This window comes from Lemur catta, chromosome 5 (assembly GCF_020740605.2).
Source record: "Lemur catta isolate mLemCat1 chromosome 5, mLemCat1.pri, whole genome shotgun sequence".
Taxonomy (NCBI): domain Eukaryota; kingdom Metazoa; phylum Chordata; class Mammalia; order Primates; family Lemuridae; genus Lemur; species Lemur catta.
In genome coordinates this window covers 15,361,181-15,383,026 of record NC_059132.1, presented here as the reverse complement: position 1 = coordinate 15,383,026, position 21,846 = coordinate 15,361,181, and the positions used below count along the sequence as shown (strand labels likewise).

At 48.1% G+C, this 21,846-nt stretch overlaps 1 protein-coding gene across 1 annotated transcript in view; it reads left to right on the top strand.

The window, feature by feature from the left end:
* The window catches only part of DOCK2 (dedicator of cytokinesis 2), a 383,026-nt gene that overhangs the window by 312,676 nt on the left and 48,504 nt on the right, over positions 1 to 21,846 (top strand). The window contains exons 31-33 of the mRNA XM_045551201.1: positions 3,254 to 3,354; positions 3,446 to 3,504; positions 14,091 to 14,239. Coding sequence (XP_045407157.1) covers positions 3,254 to 3,354; positions 3,446 to 3,504; positions 14,091 to 14,239 — 309 coding nt within the window. The remainder of the gene's footprint in view (positions 1 to 3,253; positions 3,355 to 3,445; positions 3,505 to 14,090; positions 14,240 to 21,846) is intronic.

Here is a 21,846-nt window from a genome sequence, read left to right as displayed (position 1 = left end):
GAAGGAGAAAACACTGGAGTCCAAGGAAATCCTATGTGGCCTTCAAAGCCAGGTTAATGCATTTGGCCCTAAGTCTTTGGAAACAAGAATCAAGGAAGTTTTGGGACAGAGGTATTAAGAACGTCCAGCAGTATCTAGTTGTGGCCACCACTCACCTCTCAGGGCATTGCACAGAGCCACCGACTGTAACAACCTCCTCTTAGTTCCAGAGTCAGCCCCACAGGGCTCCATGGGCAGGGCTGGGCAGGGGCTGAGGCTGAGACTTGGGTGTGCCATTTCTGAGCCACTAAGATGAGACACAGCTGTAGCCTCAGGGTCCACAAAGCTTTCCCAGGAGGGGAGCCTTCTTCTCCAAAAAAACACAACAGGTCCACTCCCAGGTGTATACCCATGAGAACTAGAAACCTATGTCCACACAAAAACGTGTACGAGAGTGTTCATAGAGCATTATTCAAGATAGTTAAAAAGTGGAAACAACCCAAATGTTCATAGATGGATGAATGGATAAACAAAATGTGTATATCCATATGATGGAATATTATTTGACAATAAATAAATGAAGTACTGATACATACTACATCATGCATGAACCTTGAAAACATTATGCTAACTTTAAAAAGTCATGCCTGAAAGGTCACATATTGTATTATTTTATTAATATGAAATGTCAGGATAGGCAAATCCAGAGACAGAAAGTAGATTAGTGGTTGCCAGGGACTGGTCGTGGGGTTCGGTCGCCTGACTGCTGGTGGGTAGAGGTTTTCTTTTTGTGGTGATGAAAATGTTCCAAAATTAGAAAGTGGTGGTGGTTAAACCACCTTGTGAAGATACTCAAAAATCACTAAATTGTACACTTTAAAAAATGAATTTTATGCTATGTGAATTATGTCCCAATTTAAAAAAAAAAAAGAAAATCAGGAATAGGGAGACAGAGAAAACACATTTTTGAAGGACTCGTTCAGGCAGAGCAGGAGCTAGTGAGAGGCTCAATCATATTTGAGTGTCTTGTGTATTGAGGGCATTTCTGAAATTATTCTCACAAGTAGTGGCAACTTGACTTGCTTTGTCAGATATCTGTTTCCTTTTGTAACCTTAATTCTCTGATGCACTCCCCTGAAATCAGAGATTTTTCACTTTAAAAACACTGGTTTCCATGTCCTGTGGCCATGGTTTTGTCTTTCCCTGGCTTGTCGTTTCATATCCTGGTCTTAAATGTGAGGAGGTGTGAACTCTGGGCAGGAGCAGACCAGAGCAGCACGTTTGCAAAATAGGCCCTGGAGAACCTGCAGGAAAGGCAGCTGAGGGAGACCCAGCCTGCAGCGGGTGTTTGGAGGTTACTATGGAAACAAAGGGATTTGAGTCAAAGGGTTAGAGGAAGCCTTTGGAGGACTTTGCAGAAGGGAGTGGCGCATCTGACTTGCTTAAAAAGATCCTTCTGGTCTGTGTGTGAAGAGTTGACTTTATGGGGATTATAAGCCAGGAGGTCACCTCACTGTACCCCAGAAGTGGCTTGGTCTTTTGGGCCCTGGAAGATAAAGGTCCCAGTAAAGGCAAGTGCATTCACGCAACAAAGTGCAACCTGCACGGGGCAGCATCACTGTCTGTGTAACCGCTGCTCTGTCAACACACGATGGCAGAAACATATGTCAGATGGCTGAAGACTGCCCATGGCCTGCTGAAAGAGCCCAAAACATCAGTCAGAAGACCTCGCTGCAAATCCTAGCTCTGCTGTGTATGGAACAAGCTGAGCAACCTTGGCCAAAACACTTAACCTCTCCAAGCCTCAGTCTCCTCATCTCTAAAACAGGAACAATAAGAGCTATTGAGTTTTGAGAGATGGAAGGAGGGATGTATGCCAAAGTGTCAGGCCTGTGGTAAAACCGATGTGTTTTGCTTCTTTCTGAAACTGGAACCACAAGCCCATTTGAAAGTCATGCTCTGGGCAGCAGTGATGACGTTATCAATGGTGGAATTGCCTTTTTGCTAGTCTTGGCCATCTGCAGACTCTGGTGGACATCTCAATTGAGACGGAGGTCTCGATTGTCTGTGTGATTTCTCTGCTAATGTTACCCATGCTCTTGCTATGCAGTGTTGAGCAGGGCCTAAAAGTGGGTGGGCTTGTTCAGCAAGCCTGTCTCCCACCTGCTCTTTGAAGGGCTGTGGCATCTTGCGACAACTGCCCTTGAGAATCCAAGGACCTAGGCTCCCACTTGAACAATGAAAAGAACAGCAGTGAGGCTAACCAATATTTCCGAGCCCTTACTATGATTCATGCCCTTTAAGCACATCACCTTGTGTCACCATTATCACAACCCTCTGCAGTGGGGACCAGAGTCATCTCAGTTTTGCAGACAGGTTCCCTGAGGCTCCACAGCACCTTGATTTGGACCCACATCTCTCTGGTCTGTCACCTGTATCAGTATTGCCATCCCAGCGGCCAGTCTTCTCGAGCACACGCCATGTGCTGACTCCTTTAGCTGCTCTCGTTGACTGCAAGCTGGTGGAGTGGGTTCTAGTATTAGTCCCTCATGTTTAGCATCAGCAGATCGCACGCCTGTGAAAACTGTGATGAGCCTATGCATAAACTGGGCCCGCAGGGGTCCCACCTCCAGCAAGCAGGGTGACTGTTCCCTACACGTTTCCTGGCCTCACCCTCAGAACTTTGGATTCAGCAGGTCTGGGCAGGGGCCGGAGAATTTGTATTTCTAACAAGTTCCAGGCGCTGCTGCTGCTGCTACTGGTCTGAGAACCACATTTTAAAACCACTGAGGAAAAGGCAAAATATTTTAAGAGAGAATGAATTGCAGGCCGGTCCTCTGAGCTGTCAGGTGAATGTGGGAGAATTTCCAGAGAGGCTGTGGGCCCCTGAACTACCTTATCCTTCATCGCCCTCTAATTCCAGGGCAGGAACCAGCTCACTAGGGCACCCAGCTTGGGCGAGTTCTTTGTCTTTCAAAAAACAAAACAAAGCACGACAGTGACAAAAAATAGCCCCAAAATTGTCCTCCTCCCCCAAATCCTATTGTCTGAGAGTGGACAGGATCAGCGCCTAGAGAAATCCATCCATTGTCCTTGCTTTGGCCAAGATGTTAATTTCAGAGTCAGCGCCAGTGAGGAAATTGCAGTGGGCACAATTAAACGGGCTGTGCCTCTCTATTCTGCCATCTTCATAAATTATTCACGTTACCCAGCACTTAATATGCCTTCCCACTTCAGGCTGTCTCCGTAACCGTCTCTGCTCTTTCATTTACAGCTGTGGAACAACTATTTTCATCTGGCGGTGGCTTTTATCACTCAGGATTCTCTGCAGCTGGAGCAGTTCTCGCATGCCAAGTACAACAAAATCCTGAATAAGTAGGTTGCATTTTTGGGTTTCCAGAAGTGGGGTTGGGTTTATGAGCTGCTCTGAGACGGTGCCTGAAGCAGAGGCTTTTGTTTGTCCTAGGTACGGGGACATGAGACGGCTCATCGGCTTCTCCATCCGTGATATGTGGTACAAGCTTGGTGAGTAGGCCCGTGCATCCAGACGGACACATCTGCACCCGCCACACGCCTTCCCGAAGACCATCTGTTAGAGGGCCACGGGGGTCTCGGCAGTGGCAGCTTGAAATAACAGTTTGTCATTGGGTGCACCCCTGGTCCTTAATAAGTGCCTGACTGTACTCTGAATGACAGAGGGGCCCACTCCCACCTCAGCTTCAACCTCTGCTTCTGCTCTGCCCCGAGGGGTCCCAGAGTCAAATTGGCATTTAGAAGAGGGAGCAGGACTGCTGTGGGGACTCACATGCTCACATGTCACACGAAGCCTTGATGCTGATTGGTGGGTCACCTTGCGTCCTGCGTGTGATGTGGTCCACAAAGCGTCCTCTAACCTCGTGGGGGAGAATTGGTTCTCTGGATGATGAGAGGGTCTTTTGAGCTGAAAGGGGACCCGTTAAAGCTGTCCCTGCCTCAGTGAGCTACAGGAATCTTGTACGACTACGTGAGTGATACCCAGGAGGGAGGGACGGGACCAGGGAGACGTTTATTGAGAGTCTGAGTCAGGCCTGTGCTAAGGAGATCTTATTGCATCTTCACATCACTTTCTGCAAGATAGAAAAATGTCCCCTCCTTTTGTGTATCAGGAAACTCAGACAGGGAAGCAGCTTGCTTGAGGTCAAACAGCTGGAAGTCTCAGAACATGGTTTTGATCCATGAGGACAAGGACCACAAACCTTGCCCACACCCGGATCTTCCTCCGTAAATATGTGCCGAAAGGATAAACGGCTGGGTGGCTGGATGGACAGTAATGAATATTTTATTTTTGTGCTCCCTCCTTGACTTTCTGAGGTTGAATTGATTGTCCCCAGTGCTTGGCACAGTTGACCCTCCTCAGTAGAGGCACTTACAGGGACTGGCTGTGCCCATCTCTCAGATTTAACCTTCTTTACCTCCCCGGACTGTGCTTCTTGCTTCCCCAGACCCCTTCGTGTCTGCCAGTCCAATCAGCTTTTCTAGACAGCAGCTGCTTGCCCTTTCCAGCAAGTTCCATCCACTGTGGGGGCAGCGTAGCACAGTGGGTAGACTGCCAGTGCGGGTTCTGCCGGTGCTGGTGGCGCCAGACTCCACCTGGAGTGCATGCTGGGTAACAGAAAGGTTGTGGGCTGGCTCACAACATCCAAGGCAGAGCTGAGGACCCAGGCCCAGAACGGACCACCGCCTCTCTGCCTTGGGCCTTGCCCTGACATTGACACACTATGAAGCCTAAAGCAAGGGGACCTAGCATCACTGGGCCACAGGTGGGGAAACAGCACCTTCTCACATGGTGCTTATGAGGGTCAGGAGAGCAAAAACTGGGGGGTGGGGGAGTGCAGCCATGGAGGCCACTGCACCCATATCGGAGTTTTTATCATTATTCTTACCCTGCCCACTAGGATGGAACCTACTTTTCCTGCTCTGGCTCCTTAATCTTCAAAGCTGGGCCTGTATCCCTAAGGACTGAAGGGCAGGGCTCAGGCAAATGGTATAAAAGAATGAAAGCTGGAGTGGGTTAAACCCAAAGAAATTCTGCAAAGCAGGTACAACATTTGGGGTCGAGTGATTCTTTGCAGTGGGGGCTGCCGTGTGCATTGCAGGGTACTGAGCAGTCTCCCTGGCCTCTACCCTCTAAGATGCCAGTAGTACCCTCCCTGGTTGTGACAACCAAAAAAAATCTCCAGACATTGCTGAATGTCCCCTAGGCAGAGGAGTACCACCTCTGCCCTGTTTTTTCTAGAAAAGCGTGTCTTTCTCAGGCTACCTTCAGTTTGTCCAGCTGGGTAAGGACTAGGATATAAGCAGTAGCTATGTTCCATCTACCCTTGCTTTGTGATGGAGAAGCGCACGTGGCAGCCAGTGCCCGGCCTCGGGCTCAGGCAGACGGGAAGGAGTAGATGCCCGGAGCAAGGTGAAGAGCAGACACAGCTGCTGTTCCTCCCAGCTGATGGCTGTCCTGCTAAAACACGAGGCCCTGTTGTCACACCTTACAGTTTTTCAAAAGAAGCCAGGAAACTGGGTTTTCCAATGCATTTTCCAATTCATGAATATTAATGATAACTAATTGAAAGTTGTCAAAATATTGAACGTGCCCAAGGAAGGGATGGAGCCCAGATTCAGTTCTCTTCTGAGTCCACAGTCTTGCTCTGTGACAGCAGAGACGGACACGCTGCGGTGGGCTTCCCTCCCAGCTCCACACCCGGGCGTTGCCAGAGCTGGGAAGCAGGGACCTACCTGCACTCTGTCCCCGGTGCTTCCACACAGCCTGCTCTTTTCTGAATGTCCTTCACTGCCATTGTTTTGCACCCAGAAGATTTTACTTAGATATAGATTATGTGTTGGCAGGCATTCCTGCGCTCCCAATTATGCTGATGAATGAAAAGATGTTACCAAATATTCCACCTGCTTAGAATTACACAACATCAGAGCTGCAAGGGCCCTTTAGAGATCATATTGTCCAGCATTTTTCAGACATTTATTTTTAGCTAAGGACCAATAAAAAAAAAAAATCTCATGCGTGATAAGTAAGTTGGATGAAAGGAGAGCTATTCTAATTGAAGTGAATGGGGGGGAGCTCAGAGCTTATTATACTGGGCTGCTCTCAAGCACCCCATGTAGACCCCTGGGGCTTTGGGGGAAGTGCTGAAGCACTCTGAGAATGTTGGAAGCTGCTGGTCTGGTCCAACCCACCATTTTACCAGTGAAGAAAATGAGCCCCAGAGAGGAGAAGTTTGTACCAGGTCATTTAGTGGATTAGAGGCAGAAACCGGACAAGAGCCCTGGCCAGAGTGTTTGCTCTGACGCATCAGACTCCTTGCTGTTTACAAATACCTAGGATGAGTTAATGCAGTTAAAAGATATGTCTGTCAGGGTTTGGGGGTTGGTTGCAAGAAAGAGGCATGAGCTATGGCTGCCTTAATCAGAGAAGGTATGTGTTGGGAGGGCCAGGAGGAACTGAAGAACCAGGCCCTGGAAGGACGGGGTCCAGAGGCATTCTGGGATCCAGAGAAGGTGGTGCAGCCTCTGGCATTCCCTTCAGGATGCTCCATCCCTTTGCCATTCTGCTAAGGATCAAGTCTCCTAAGAACGCTATTCTGTTGGCCTTCCTTGGGTGACCTCCTAATGTTTCCACCAAGCCTACATCCATTGTGGGAGGAAGAGTTTCCTAAGACAAAATCCAGGAAGATAATATCACTGGAAAAGGAGTTACGAACAGAGGTCAAGCAAAAACCACAGACATCCACTGCAGACTACAAGAAGCAAAGGACGCTTTGCAAAGACGGTCACCCCCTCACCTCTTGGCCTAGCTTCCGAGGAAGAGGAAAGCACATCCACCCGAAGTGGTTTTCCTGGCTACATCAGCATTCCACTCACTGGTTCCATGGCTGCCTTCTCCTTGCCTGTCTCCTTCAGGGAAATGAGAACAGAAAGCGGAGGCAGAGGAAATGGGCAGTTCCTCCATTCCCACCCCACCCTGTGCTCTATGGGATGCTGGCATTAGCCTGCTTTCTCCTAGCACGCTAAAGACATTACCTTGATAATCCAAATCTAGACTAAACACTGTGTACATTAGGGACCAATGTAGTGAGACCACTACGTTGGCTAATGATAGGTTTTAAAGTGCAGTTCATGGAACGTCCAAGGCAGAGTGAAACTCAGAAGCTGTCTGTGGCTGACTCTGCTGATCGCCCGTGCAAAAGTCATTCCTCTCTTCTTCCTGGTTAAATGAATCCTGATTTTGTTTTGTTTCGGGATTGCAACTTGCTCAGTTAACAATGTCTTGTAGCAGGTGATGGCCATGTGACCCAAGTCTGTCCCACTAGAATCAGCAGAAACATACTTATTGGGACTTCAGGAAAGTGCTTCTTTCCCAATTAAGAAAATAAAAACAAAAACTAGATGCAGGGAGAGGATAGATTCAATGAACACAACATATTTTTTGGTCATATCCCTTCCCCCCTCTTCCTTCCTGGAAAGGGATGAGACACCTGGAGGGACAGTAGCCATTTTGGCACAATGAGGACAAATGTCACACGCTGAGGATGGAGGAGGAGCTGTGGACTGACCAGCTTTGGACTTCTTGTTAAGGAAGAAAATTAAAGCTTCAGTTTAGCCATGATAGTCATATTTCTTTTACATCTCTAACTGATACATTATCTAATTCAGCCTGCTGATTTTATAGGTGACGTTGCCAAGTGAGGCCCGGAGAAGCACAAGGATGTTCCCAAGTTCAGCAACAAATTGATGACTGAGTTGAGGCTAGAAGAGCCTGTCTCTTGACTCCAAGTTCAATGTTCTCACAAATTATATTTTTTCAAAGAGTAGGCAAATTATTTTCAAAGGGTGTAAAATAGCCAACTAACTCTGTTTTTCAAAAACTACAGATAATGAGTAAATCATAATGCATGCTAGTTTTGTAAATTTTGTTTTAATGCCAGAAGCAATCAGGGCATCATCATCATGATCATCAGTATCATCATCTTCTTCTTCTCATCAAGAACAACTTGAGCAACCCTGTGATTATAAGATAGCTAATTGCAAAGCTATAATTCAGGCTTGAAGATTCTTTAAAATTCTTCATAGGAAAGTCTAGACAAATGTGAGTGTGTGTGTGTGCGTGTGTGTTGTTTTGAGAGAAGATGTGCGGGAAGGGAGGTCTTCATGGGTAGAAGGACAACATGTTTTTGAGGAGACAGCCACTAAAGGGTTAACATCATTGTATTTTTGGATCCTGGGGCAATGCCAAATGTAATGTACTTTTCCCAGTAGTGTAGCATCATAACATTTGATTTCTGCTTGGCATGAAGCAATGCACATTTTGCTAAAATGACTTTGCACCTAACCCTCCCACGTTCACCTGGGTTAATGCCGGGCTGCTGTGTTAATAGCCGTCACGGGAGAGAAAGACACAATCCAATTGCTGGCATCTCAGCCTCACGAGCTCCCGGCAGAGCTGTGGGAGCAACTGGGCCATTACTTGTTAAGCATCTACACAGTGCCCAGCTCGGTGCTAAGCTCTGGGGAATGGTGGAAGGGTTGGAGAAGCATAAGGCACGGTCCATGCAGTACTGTCCAGTGGGGAAAAGTGGCAATAAGGGTATTTAAAGTGAATAGTGGCCTACAGTAGAGACTCAGGCATTCAGGCAAAAGGGATATAAGGAAGGCCTATAAGGATGATTCCATTTGGGGAAACATCTTTTGACTTAGGCACCAAAGGTGGACCATTTCAGCACTGAAGGAAAGACAGGAAAAGGGCAGGAATTCCAGGAGAGCAACCAGCTAAGCCAGCTCAGCTTCTTAGGGCTGGGGGAGAAGCTGCTGGGAACGAAGGGGAAAGGGGTTGACAGGCCGTCCATCCATTCATTCGTTTAACAACCAATACTGAGTGCTGTGGGTGCTCCCCAAAGATGTCCGTGTCCCAACCCCCAGGGCCCACGGAATATGTACCTAACATGGCAAAGGAGGCTTTTCAGGTATGATGAAGTTAAGGATCTTGCAGATGGTGAGAGTATCTTGGACTGTCTAGGTGGACCCAGTGCAATTACAGGGTCCTTATAAGTGACAAAGGGAAGCAGGGGAATCAGAGTCAGGGAGGTTTGGAGACACTGCATTGCTAGCTTTGAAGCTGGAGGAAGGGGCCACAAGCCAAGGAGTGCAGAAAAGGCAAGGGAACAAATGCTTCCTTAGACCTTCCAGAAGGAACTCAGTTCTGCCCACACCCTGATTTCCAGACTTCTGTCCTCCAGAAATGTAAGATGATGAATTTGTGTTGTTTTCAGTGACTAAGTCTGTGGTGATTTATAACAGCAGCCACAGGAAACTGACTCATGCACCCTCTAAATGCCAGTAGCTGGGGCTAAACCCCAAAACAGGGTAGAGATGTAGTCCCTGACCTCACAGACTGGTGGTCATTGCCCTGGACAGTTATATACTAATTGCAGATTTATTTCATTATGGCTGTGAAGGGGAAACAGCCAGGGAGCAGAAACTCGGGGCACTCAGAGAATCGACGACAGACTCCTGCCTAGCGAGTGAGCCACAGGCGGCCCTGGTGCGGAAGCGCCCGAAGCCCCGCACTCCCAGCAGTGCTGTCCTTTCGAGGTAGAATGGGAGCCACCTGTCCAATTTTAAATGCTCTAGTGTCGACTTCAAAAAAATTCTAAAGGAGCAGTGAAATTAATTTTAGCAACATATTTAACCCCAATATTCCAAAGTATCATCATTCCAGAGTATTACCATTTGTAATCAATACAAAATGTTACTGAGGTTTTTCTTTTTGTTTTTTCTTTTTTTTTTTTTTATTGAAACTCCTTCTTTGAAATTGATGGAATTTTTTACACTTACACCATATTTCAGTTTGGACTAGCCGTATTTCAAGTGCTCCAAAGACACACGTGGCTAGTATGCATAGTATTGAATAGCATGGCTCCAGAGAGTGAGTAAGGGTTTACTTGCAGCAGGGGCACGTGTGGGGTGGGGTTCGGAGTGGGAGTGGGGTCCAGGAGAGGGAGGGAAGAGCCAGCAGGCAGAGGAGGGCACGTGTCAGTGCCCATGCCGGGGAGCAGGGTGCACCAGGTGGATGGAGGACGGGCAGGCGAGAGGTGTGAGATGAGTGTGGAGAGGGAGTATGGCAGCAAACGGGCTTGCAGAACTTGACCCCAAGAGCAACGGATGCCTTGGAGAAAAGCTATGAATCAACATGATCAGATTGGGCCTTTTTGCACATCTTTGAGGCTAGATTATGAAATATTTCAATGGGATAGAGAAGAGTGTGGAGGGTCGTGAACGTCAGCCATGGCAGAGAATATAAATCCCTCCCGACCCTTTCCCTAGTTTGGCTGTTTGCTCTAAAAATGAACAAATAAAATGACCAGCCTGAACATTTCCATGGAAAGCTCCAGGGAGCTCCGCAAGGTTGGACTTTGTCTCTTCATACTGTTTTATGCAGAGCCCAGCATGTGGCTGCACCCAAAGTACTCACCACCATCATCATCATAATCAGCATCGACACTTCCAGAGCTTTCTTTAATGTGCCAGACACTGTGCAAAGCCCTTTGTTTACATCAACTCTTCTAAGCTTCTCAACAGTTCTACCAGGAAGACAATATTCTTATCTCCATTTTACAGATGGGATCATAGAGGCTCAGAGAAGGCAGATGAAAAGCACAGTGGCGCCCAGCCGTGGGGTGGCAGTGGCAGGACCTGACCCAGGTTGTCAGGTTCACAGACTTTACGGGGCCTGGAGGGAGGCAGCGGCCAGGCATGTCCTGAGTAATGAAAGAGAACTGATTGCCTATCTCAGAGCATGGCCAGAAGGAGCTTTCCAAGCCTAAGAGAGAGGAGCAGAGATCTGCATTCTTCTCCTTTTGAGCTGAATGAGTGATGTTTTATTATCAGCCCAGCTTTATTTCAGAGTCCCCCCGGGGGCTTGCCAGACTCTGAAATCCAAGGAGTTATAACTTGCCCTCATCCCTGTTCATTGCAGGGGCTATGCCAGCCTTTAGAGACCCTCAGTCACAGTGCCCCTTCTGTCCCATGCCAGCCTCAGAGGGTCAGTGGCTTGCCCAGCTTCATTCTCAGCCAGATCCGCAAAGGTCTACCTTTTTTTTTTCAAGGTCATCTTAGTGGTCTCAGACCCTTTGCCTTCTGTCTTACAGCCTGCCCCAGAGAGCAGTGATGGATGAGGCCATTGCACAGATTAAAACAAGGCCAGGGAACACGCGGGACTCCTTTCCACCCACACACCTAAGCTCTTCTCTGCACTGGCATTACCACCGGATCCTTTCCTAGAGCCTGTGTAATTCGGCGTTGGGATTTATCCTGCTGGCTTATTGTCACTTTAAAAGCCCTTTCTAATTGGTATCTGTTCCCAGTGAGATTCAGCCTCAATTATATGAAAAAGACCCTCCTACTAATTCCCTTCCTTGCCTTTTTGTGAATACAGCAGCAGGTATGTCTCTTGGATGAGGACTTTTTGTTTTCCAAATAAGTTTGTATTTAGTGAACCACAAATATGTTCAGTGTGTATGTATATAAAGATATGCAACATACACACACATTTGGATTAATTGAACACAAAATCCAATGTGCTGAAATTTCATTTTTTATGTAAATAAATAAGATTTCTTTAGGGAGCATTATGAGGGCCATTGATATATTTAGAGATCAACATCTCTCTCTCCTCTTTCCTGTTCTGACAAATATCTCCTCAAGTGACTGCAGAGAATGCAGGTCAAAAGTATATAAGCAACCCCCGGTCTACAGCATGTCTGCCCTCTATTTTAAACCATCTGAAATATATCCTTATCATGCCCAATGCCCTCCAGTATTCTAAAGGCCTTTGTTGCATAAGCAATTTCTCCATTCCATGGTAGCTTATCTGACAGTTTCCCATTTACCTTCTACCTATTTTTGCATTCGGCTTTGAATTTTAAAACCCCACTGGTTTTGAAAAAGACTTAAAGGATCTTAAAGGATGAAATCAGAAACCTAGATGGCAATTACTATAAACCTGCCAGAAAGTAAGTTGTTGTTGTTGTTTTCTGTATGGGCCAAAGCGAAGACTGGAGGCCTAAGTGTAATACACAGGGGTTGTGTAATGAAACTGATTCCCTGGAAAAGTATCTTTATATTTCACTCGACTTGCTGCCTGACTTCACCGTTTCATTCTCACTAACTGAAGATATTCCGAGGATGATGCCTTTTTTATCTGAATTCTGGGGAAATACTCCAACATTAAGCCTCATTTAGGCTGAATGGAAATTCATTTTCTTGCCATCTTCCCTCTCGGCTCCTTTTCTCAGCGTTAATCGAAAGCAACTGTGTCAGGCCACACGCCATGCCACCCGAGTTTCTGCACCCCCAGGAGCTCTCTGCTGCAGGCGAGGACCACAGATTTTTGTCCTGACAACGGAGAAAACCGGGGTGGGCTTCTTGGGCTCTGCAACTCAGGAGGAGAAAGAGCAGCAGCTGATGCAATATGCAGAGTGTCAGCTTCCATGATGAGGCTGCTGGAACTTGCCTACCCGCGCTTCCCCGGGGTTCTCTGCAATTCCCAAGTGTCCCTCTTTATCCCCTGTCTGCCACTTCTGATAGATACAGTCTGAGGAGTTTGTTCGGTTCTACTCAACAAGTCTGCCCTCTGCGGTTCATTGTGACCAAACATCACAGCGGTAATAGCTAACACCATAGAAAGTGTGCCAAGCATTGTCCTGGTGCTCAGTAAGTGATAATTCATTTACCCTTCACAACAACCCTATGAGATAAATGCTGCTATTATCCCACGTTACAGATGAGCACACTGAGGCCCTGAGGGGTAAGACAACTTGCTCGCCATTACTCAGCTAGTTGATGGTGGAGTCCATTTACAAATTCAGGCAGTCTGGCTTCAGATTTGGTGCCTTGATCACTGGGCAACACTGACTCCGCCACTTGTCACTGATTCTGCCACTCTCTGTGCTAAGTACATGCAGATACATTTTCACACGATCTTCTCAACAGCTGGGCATTGCTATTGCGCTTTTATGAGACACATGTCCAAGTGAGTGTAGGGGCTAGACAAATGGTATTTCCTCATTTAACAGATATTTACAGAGCATCTAATATGTTCTGGGCTCAGTGCTACAGATACAATGGTGAGAGCAGACATGGTCTCTACTCTCATAAAGCTCTTGATGGGGGAGAGAGATATTAACCAAACGATTCCACAGATAAAGACATCTTTTCAAAATTGGGTAAGAAGGCAGAGCATTAGGAGCCAGTACAGGGAATCTGATCTAGCTGGGGATGATGTGGGGACATACAGGGGCTCTTCTCCCCGAGGAAGGAGTGTCTGGGCAAGATGGGACCCATCGAAGGGAAGCCACATGTTAAAGAGTGTGGATTGGGGACCAGGCATGGAAAAGTATTCCCAACAAAGGATCAGTGTGTGCACAAGCCTTGTGGTGGAGGAAGCAAGGTGGAACTGTGGCGTGTGAGCTAGGCCAGTGAGGCTAGGATGGCAGGGGCCCCGGGAGGGGGTGCAGGGAAATGCTTTGAAATGAGGCAGAATAGCCAAGAAACTGTGGTTCATCTGGTCCTCAAGCAATGTTTTAAATCTCACTGTTCCACTGACCACACTGGTGTAGCAAGTTCTTAGTAGCAAACGTTGTTTTCCTCATTTCATGAAACAGTAGGTAGAAGCACATTTTTCCAATATCAGAAACGCAGTTTGTGTTGCAGACAGACTTAATTTCAAATGTCCCTGTGCTTTATCGTCACTAACGTATTCAATCATGGCCCTATTTGCAGAGCAGATAATGCAGGTGAAAACCCTTGTAAACAGTGCAGTGCTTTACACATGCCCGCGTTATTATCCTTAATAATGGGGCTCATTTGGGATGATGCATGTGCCTCTTCCTGGAGTTAATATATGTAAAGTGTTCAAAACGGTGCCTGGCTCGCGGTAAACAACTACATAAGTGTTAACTGTGGTTTTTACCGTTGTGCCTCTCTTTTCTCTCTCCCCGGGCTTGGTCTGGGGAGGATCTGTGCTTCACAAAACCGTTTTATGTGTCCATATCTCTCTTCTCTTTCAGGCCAGAACAAAATCTGCTTCATCCCAGGCATGGTGGGACCTATATTAGAGATGACACTTATCCCCGAGGCTGAGCTCCGGAAAGCCACCATCCCGATCTTCTTCGACATGATGCTGTGTGAATATCAAAGAAGTGGGGATTTCAAAAAGGTAAAAAATGAGGCCAGAAACTCACGCCAGCATCCCTAATCCCCAGCCCATTTCCCCGTAATGATATCCTCGTTCCATCTGCCTGAGTGACATTCACAGGCTCAGCGGTGGGATAGGGACAATTATTCATGTGCCTGGAATGAGCTGGCAGATTGGATTTGGTCAGTATTCTATCACACTTTTCTGTCCCCGACCAAGATTAAAATGCACTTTCTTCTGTGTATTTGCTTGGCCCTTTCTCGAGAGCGTAAGAACCTGCTTCTCTGCTAATGTTTCCCTAAAGGTGTGCTCCAAGGGCCCCGCCAACCCTCCCTACTCTCGCGCCCTCTCTAGTCCAGCGATGCATTTTCTGGGATGAATTGGAAGATCTACATTATCTAGAAAAAGCCAACCCTGCCAGGCAGCATGCTTGGCCGTGCATCAGTTTTGACAGCAAATGGTGTTCAGGGCGTGTCACTCAGAGGAGACCTGCCAATCTGTGGGGACTAGGAAGCTTCCCCCAGCACAGAGAGAGCCAGAAGCTCTGTAAGACACGGTCATTGGCTAAGTATTTTCATTGAAAAGCGGGTCAACCTTGAAGAATGAGGGCCACTTTCTGGGCCCAGTCACGCCAGGAGCTCTGGCCATGGAAGAAGTGCCATTTCCCCAAGAGGTGCCTGGCACTGCTCCGTCATTGCACCCGGTTCGGGAAGGTTGGTCTTTAAGTCCCATCAAAGCAGCCTGAGCAGTTCCCTAGGGCCTCGCACCCCGACCCCAGCCCTCCCTGTCCTGCCTCCCCACCTCGTTTGACCTCTAACTGGGTCCCTCACTTGGTGTTTCAGCCTCTCATTCTGTACCATATCCTGCAGCCGAATTATTTTCCTTAAAATGAGTACTTAAAAGGTAGCAGGTTCCAAACTGCCTTTCCTTAGGATCCTTAGGGACATTACTCTTCCCTTACCCGTTAATTCTCTAATCCCCACTCGATAAAGCCCAAACCCCCTAGCCAGCATTCGAGGCCCCTGCTCTGGCCTTCTGCAGACCTTCTCAGCCATTCTGTCCGGCTCTTCCCCACGCCACCCCTCGCCAGCATCCCTGCAGCTCACCTGAATGGCGCTGCCCCAGTGCCTGTCATTCTTCACACTTTTTTTCCCCCCCTTCTCTGCATGGTCAAAACTCTGCCTGCCAATACCTATCAACCTCCTACTGATCCTGCAAAGCCCATCCCAAATGCCATATCGCTTAAGGGATCTTTGCTCCCTACCCCTATGCCATTTGTCTTTCTAAGGTATGACTGCTATGCACCTCCTTGCTTTATATCATTTCTGTGCATTTTTCTTCATCTTCCTCCTCCTTACCTAGTAATAAGGACGATGATGATGATTACAATGACTGACTTTAACTGGATGTTCACTATGTATCAGGCGCTGGGAAAACTACTTTTCATGTATTAGTCCAGTCAGTCTTCTTTCTTACAGTCTAGGAGGTAGTTAGCACTGTCATCCCCGTTCTAAAGATGGAAAAAACCTGAGACTCAGAGAGCTGAAATCCCTTGCCCAAAGCCACACATCAAGAAAGTGGAAGAACAGAAGCTGCAACACAGACATCACCGCGATCCCCAAACCCCTGCCGTGAGCACTGCACCGCCCCGCCCGCTGTCTCACAGTCAACACTGGCTGAGCAGTGGCATCCGCCGGAGCAGCACATCCTCAGAAATGAGTGTCCCGTGGAGCATTAATCCGACAAGATGCTCCAGAGAAGAGGGTTTTGAGGTTAAAGGCCTTAGGAATAAATGCCACTTCGAGGTTAAATACCACTGCACGTGGTAACGCTCTTGGAGATCCCAGCGCACATCAACACAGTCAAGGCACTGAGACGTTTCCACCGCAAGTCGACTTGTTCGATTTCTCAAATTTATGTATGCAAGAAACACCTATTGGATCCGCCATCCTAGCAATCTCACTTGGAAAAAAGTGGTTCTGTGAGGAATGAGACACTAGTTTGCCGTGATGATACCACTGTAAGAGTGCTCTCCCCTCTCAGGGATTGTGGGGTCTCTCTAGTCTCAGGAAAGGCCAGTGACCAGCAGCCCCTTTGGGAGGAGCCTGAAAAGAAATCAGGCCGAGGAGTTCAGATGGAGAAGGGGGCAACGTCCCTGCAGCCTGGGACCATGTGAAAGGCATACACCATGAGACGAAGGCCATTGTACCTGCCCTCACATCCACTTCTGAGCCCAGCCTCGTGCCTTAGAAGAGTTCCTAGAAACAGGTGTGCAAAAGAAACACCCCAAGTACCTGATGGTATGCAAGGTCCTAAAAAGAAACCGGACCTGGTTGCTTCCTGGATCGCGACCGGATAAATGTGTTTGGCGGCCTCATGTCTTCAGTGTGATTTTCCTTCCCTAAAAGATTTTCGTATCACGGCTTCCCCAAGCGGTGCACCGACCTGTTTTCCATGTTGGGGTCACTCCTTGGGCTGCTCACTCCAGCACGCGTTCATTCTGAGCATGTTCCCCAATTGTGCCTCCTCGCTGCTCCCTTAGCAAAACAGACAGGACAATCAGGCTGAGTAGTGGAGCGGAGCCCCCTGTGAAACCCAGCTGGTGTTCTTGGTAGGAGCTCAGCTGTGGGACAAGCATGCCAGGAGTGATTTCTTGTTTAGGGTAAGCAGCCATGAAAGGTGTCCCCAGAAAAGGGAGGTGGCAAGGCCCTGCCGAGCCCCAGCTAGCCCTGATGGCCAGAATGAGGGTGAACTCCAGAACTGGGGTCTAGAATCCGGGAGGGCTTTAACGCAGTCTGGCTTTAGTGCATGATGCCAAAATAACCAGATAAGACAAGAACCAGGTGCCCAGACGGTGACATAGTTCCCTCTCTAAAACTTGGGTTTCTTAAGGGAAATAGCAGAGTTGAGAAGAAAACACAGCAGGAGTTTTGCTCCCAGTTCATACCAGGCCCTCTGACCTGATACCAATTTCTTGAAGCTCTCTCCCTGTTTCTCTCCTGCCCTTGCAAGGGCTCTTCCTTTGATTTCTCTGCCTGAAGACATCCTAGACACCCTTCAACGGAGGCCTCACTATTTGGGAAAGGCTTTACTGCCTCCTGGGACAGTGGCTCTTCTGGGTGCAAGAGAAAAGGATTTGCTCAAAACAAACACACACAGGCCGGAACTGGGACAGGAAGGTGGTGGACTCTGAGCAGCTCAGGGGACCTGGGGGCCGGAGGGGAGGAGGCCCCAGGGCAATCTCTCTTTCTGCTCTGGGTTTCTTTTGCAATGTCAATGCCACATTTCCCTGTCCCCTCCTCTCACGCAAATACCACAAAGAGCTGGGTTTGACTGATAACCTCTACCCCTCTGAGTATAGCCTTTCTTCCCAGACCATCTCGGGGGTCTCTGTCCTCTGGCTAGGACTAGGTGCCCTGTCCCTGGTGACAGCACACGACTCCCTTGGTAGGGCTCTGGAAGGGCAGTCTCGGCAAGAGGGCCTTAGGTTGGCCACACTGTGGCTGGCTTGGGCCCCAGTCGCAGTGAAATGTATCTTGTCCTGCCTGCGTTGAGCTGTCATAGCGCTTGTCCTATGTGGCACCATGACCTGCTCACAGGTCTGCCCCTCACACGAGGGCCAAAGCTGGCCTTCCAGTCCTGGACTCCCAACACCTCTCCAGTGCCTGAAATGCATATGGCGGGCACCACATCAGTGTGTGGAGAACGAATGGAGGCATTCGGATCCCATCCCCCCAAGTTTCAGGGGAAGCATCTCAGCACAGGGAGGAACATTGCAGGGAATGTTTTTATAGTGTAGGGTCAGTGGGGTTGCTAATGAGTGCTCGAGTAACTACCTGGGTAGACCAGCTGTCTTGCTGGCCAGTTCTTCATGGAAGGAGGGGATGTAGGCTTTCTGGATAATGCTGGTGGGAAGGAGTAGACGCCCTGGGACACAGAGATAGAGGAGATTGATTAGCTGTGATGCGGACTATAGAACAGGCCTGTGTGCCAGTCACCCGAGAGTCTGAGCCCTCAGCAGGCAGGAGATCCCAGAGAAGAAAGAGGTAATAGCATCTGACAGCAGCGCCTAGAACAGTGCCTGGAACACTGTAGGAGCTCAGTAATTGCTTCCTGAATGAATTAATGGATGGAGATGTCAGTGTTGGCAGATTCCACTGAGACTGAGTCTTGGCATGGAGTGGGTTGGTGATTCAAATATTTTAGAAACATAATGTGGAAAAGATCAAATCGATTCAATAAATATGTACTGAGCACCTACTATGTTTGGGGACTATGCTCTGGAGTCAGATAGACCTGTTGTTTATAAGTTGAATAGATTGTGGAAAGTTATTTACCCTCTCTCAACCTCAGTTTGTTCATCAGGAAAATGAGTATAATAATATCACTACAGGTTCCCACCTCAAGCTCTTTGAGGGGATGAAGTGAAGCAATTAGAGACCAGGTGACCCAAAGAAAATCAGGAAGCTGCCCTGACTCCCATGGATTTCCCTTCTTATGTGACATTATCTTTTCCAGCTTCCCCCCCAAGTCTGCCTCTGCCCATCCCAGAATAACTGGCATTTTGTTAACAAAGAAGGTCAAGGGCTGACTTACTGGTGGTGATTTCATCCTTGTTATCTCTCTGACATCCAGAGACACCATCTCTGCCCTTCTCATGTCACAGGCAGTGCCATACACGGGAAGACCAGTTGTTCTCTAAATGTCACACTTCCGCACGGCGGGGCTCCTATCAGAAAGCATCCTGGGTATGCAGATGTCTGAATAGTCCAGACACTCGAGTAGTCAGGAGAGGCGGCAGAAGCAAGGCGTGCCGCAGATACAAGGCCCACCCAGGAGGTCTGGGCTCCTGGAGTTCACTTGTGTTTTCTCAGGGCTTCTTAAGATGCGTATCGGGCCTCTGTAGCATCTGACTTCTGTAAAGTAACCTGTGGGCACTCCTTAACATGCACCTGCCTCGGAGGGGTGGGGTAAGGAGCCAGTGCTGCCGTGCAGTCATGCAGCTGTGAATGAAAATGGAATTCATTTGGAGGAGCCAGAGCTACACCCTAAGCTCTGCATAGTGACAGTGTCGGGGGTAATGCCTGTCACAGCAACGTGGTGGAGTGCATGTTGGGGAGCAGCTTCTTAGGTTGGACCCTTGGGCCTAGCCTCGCTCAAGTTCATCCACCCTTTGAAACTCACAACAAAGGTCCCGCTTTGTTTGTGTGTCCTCATTTGTAAAAATGGGGAGGATGATATCCATCTCCCTCGGCTGTTTTAAAGGTTAAATGAGATTATGATGTCTGTGATGATGACAACACAACAATGACAGTAACATCATGATCATCGCTGACAATTACTGAGTACTTACCATGTGCCATGTACCATGCTTGACCTTTCACGTGTGTTTCCTCATGAACTTCTCACAGCACCCCTATGAAGGGGTGCTGTTTAAAAATCTCCATTTAATAGATGAGCAAACTGAGCCTCAGAAAGGTTTATTAACTTGCCCAAGGTCACATGGCTGGGGGAAAAAATAATCAAAGCAAGACGCAAACCAAGTCTTTTCAATGCCAAAGCCTGTGGTCATAGCCACTCCTAAGCACAGCACCCACCCTGGGATGTGCCTGACTGAGACTTTGACCCCCCAGCCCACCGTGGAGGGCTCAGGCATGGCCTGGTGTCATCCGGCTCTGCACGTTCCCTGGCATCGTGTAATTTCCCTCCTGGAAGGCTCTTTTGTGACCCTGAGACAAGTGCTTAGTTACTTCTCTGCTCCAAAGAAAAGTTCATCTCACCAGGAGGAATCGTGCCAGCATTTCCCAGGGAACCACTCAGACAAGAAAAAAAATGCTGGTTTTCTCCCCCAGAGCTGCTTTCCAGTAACATTCGGCAGTAATAACAATAACATTAGCAGTGCTAACAAGTCGAGCTAGCACGGTGCACACTTGATCTTATGCATTTCGCTAGTGCTTAGCATGGGAAATCTCTTCTCCTGACGATGCCGTGCTTCAGGTATGCTATGCCCACTGTACTGAGAAGGGGTTGACAAATGCTGACCCGCAGGCCAAATCCATCCTGCCACCTGCTTTTGTAAATAAAGTTTTATTGGAATACGACCATGCCAGTTTGTTTATGTGTTGTCTGTGGCTGTTTCTGTGCTACAGCCGCAGTCGAGTAGTTGCGAAAGAGACCATCTGGCCTGCAAAGCCTAAATTATTTACTATCTGGCCCTTTACAGAAAATGTTTGCTGGCCCTTGATATAAATCATGAAACTGAGGGTTGGAAAGAGCTACCAGCTTTCCCAAGAAGGGGGAGAGAAGAGAGGAGGGATCTAAAGCCAGACAGCCTAGTATAGGAGCCTATTCGTGTAGTCCATTGGCTGTATTTCTTCCTGCCCTTGCCTTGGCACAGAAGACATCTCTAAGCATGGCAGCCCTGACACTGGATAATACTTAACACAAACAAAATGCTTGGCAGGATGCACCATGTACAGGGTGTGATTCATTTGCAGACTGGCAGCCCAGACCCTTGTCAGATTGGCCCTCATCTTGGTGCCTGTCCTTCCTTCCTTCCTTCCTTCCTTCCTTCCTTCCTTCCTTCCTTCCTTCCTTCCTTCCTTTCTTCCTTCCTTCCTTCCTTCCTTCCCTTCTTCCTTCCCTCCCACCATCTCCCCCGCCTGGAGTGCCCTTCCTTTTCGTATTTGTCATAGTCCTCCCATCTTCCCAGGCCTGGCATGTCTCCCTCAATAGGTCTTCCCCAACTGTGGTAACTCACAGAAAATTCTTTCATACTTGTGCCAAATCAGCACAAGGTCCCTTCCTCTGATCCTTCGAGCACAAAAGTGAGGGAATAATGGCATCACGCATGATGTGTGAGCCAGGGGGAAAGTGAATCTGGTCCCTGCCTTTTCATCGCCTAATGATTCCAGCTCAGCTGGGCTCCATCCTTTGTGTGCTGGAAACAGGCTGCCACGAGGTCTCTGCCATTTGTCTGAGGCTTTAGACAGGTCACTTAAACTCTCCCAGCCTCCGCTTCTTCATCTGTAAGAACAGCTGACACATACTGAAGGTTGTGCCAACTGAGGGCTGGCCGCTTCTCATGCATTGTCACATGCAAAGGTGACCCTTGACCTCCAGGCCTCATGGAGTGTTGTGAAGACTGAGTGTAAAGGGGCTCAGTTAGGAGCCTGGAGTCCCCAGGGCATCCCTTGGTCTTGGTGACTTTCACCAAGGACCTCCTTTCCCTCTCCAGGTGCCAGTTTCTTTTCTAATGATGAAATGGGGCAGGGATGGACTGCATGATTTGGATGCACTCCTCAGGGTGTGATATTGAAACAGTGCAAACCATTTTGCATGACACTCATGTAGAAGAGATACAGGATGGCCCTTCAAGAGAATATGTTCATTGGCCAAGAGATACCCAGGGGGTAAGAAAATTAAAAAAGAAAGAAAGAAAGAAAATAATGTTGAATAAGCCATGAATGAGCCACGGACAGGCCTTCGTATTGGTGTGATTCTCAGATAGCCTCTTTCATTGTGGTCAGCAGCAGCAGCCTCGGGCTTATAACCTTCTATCTTCAAGTTGAGCAGAAAGATTCTTTTGGCTAAGGATTCCAACAAAGCTTCAGGTTAGAGTCTTGCTG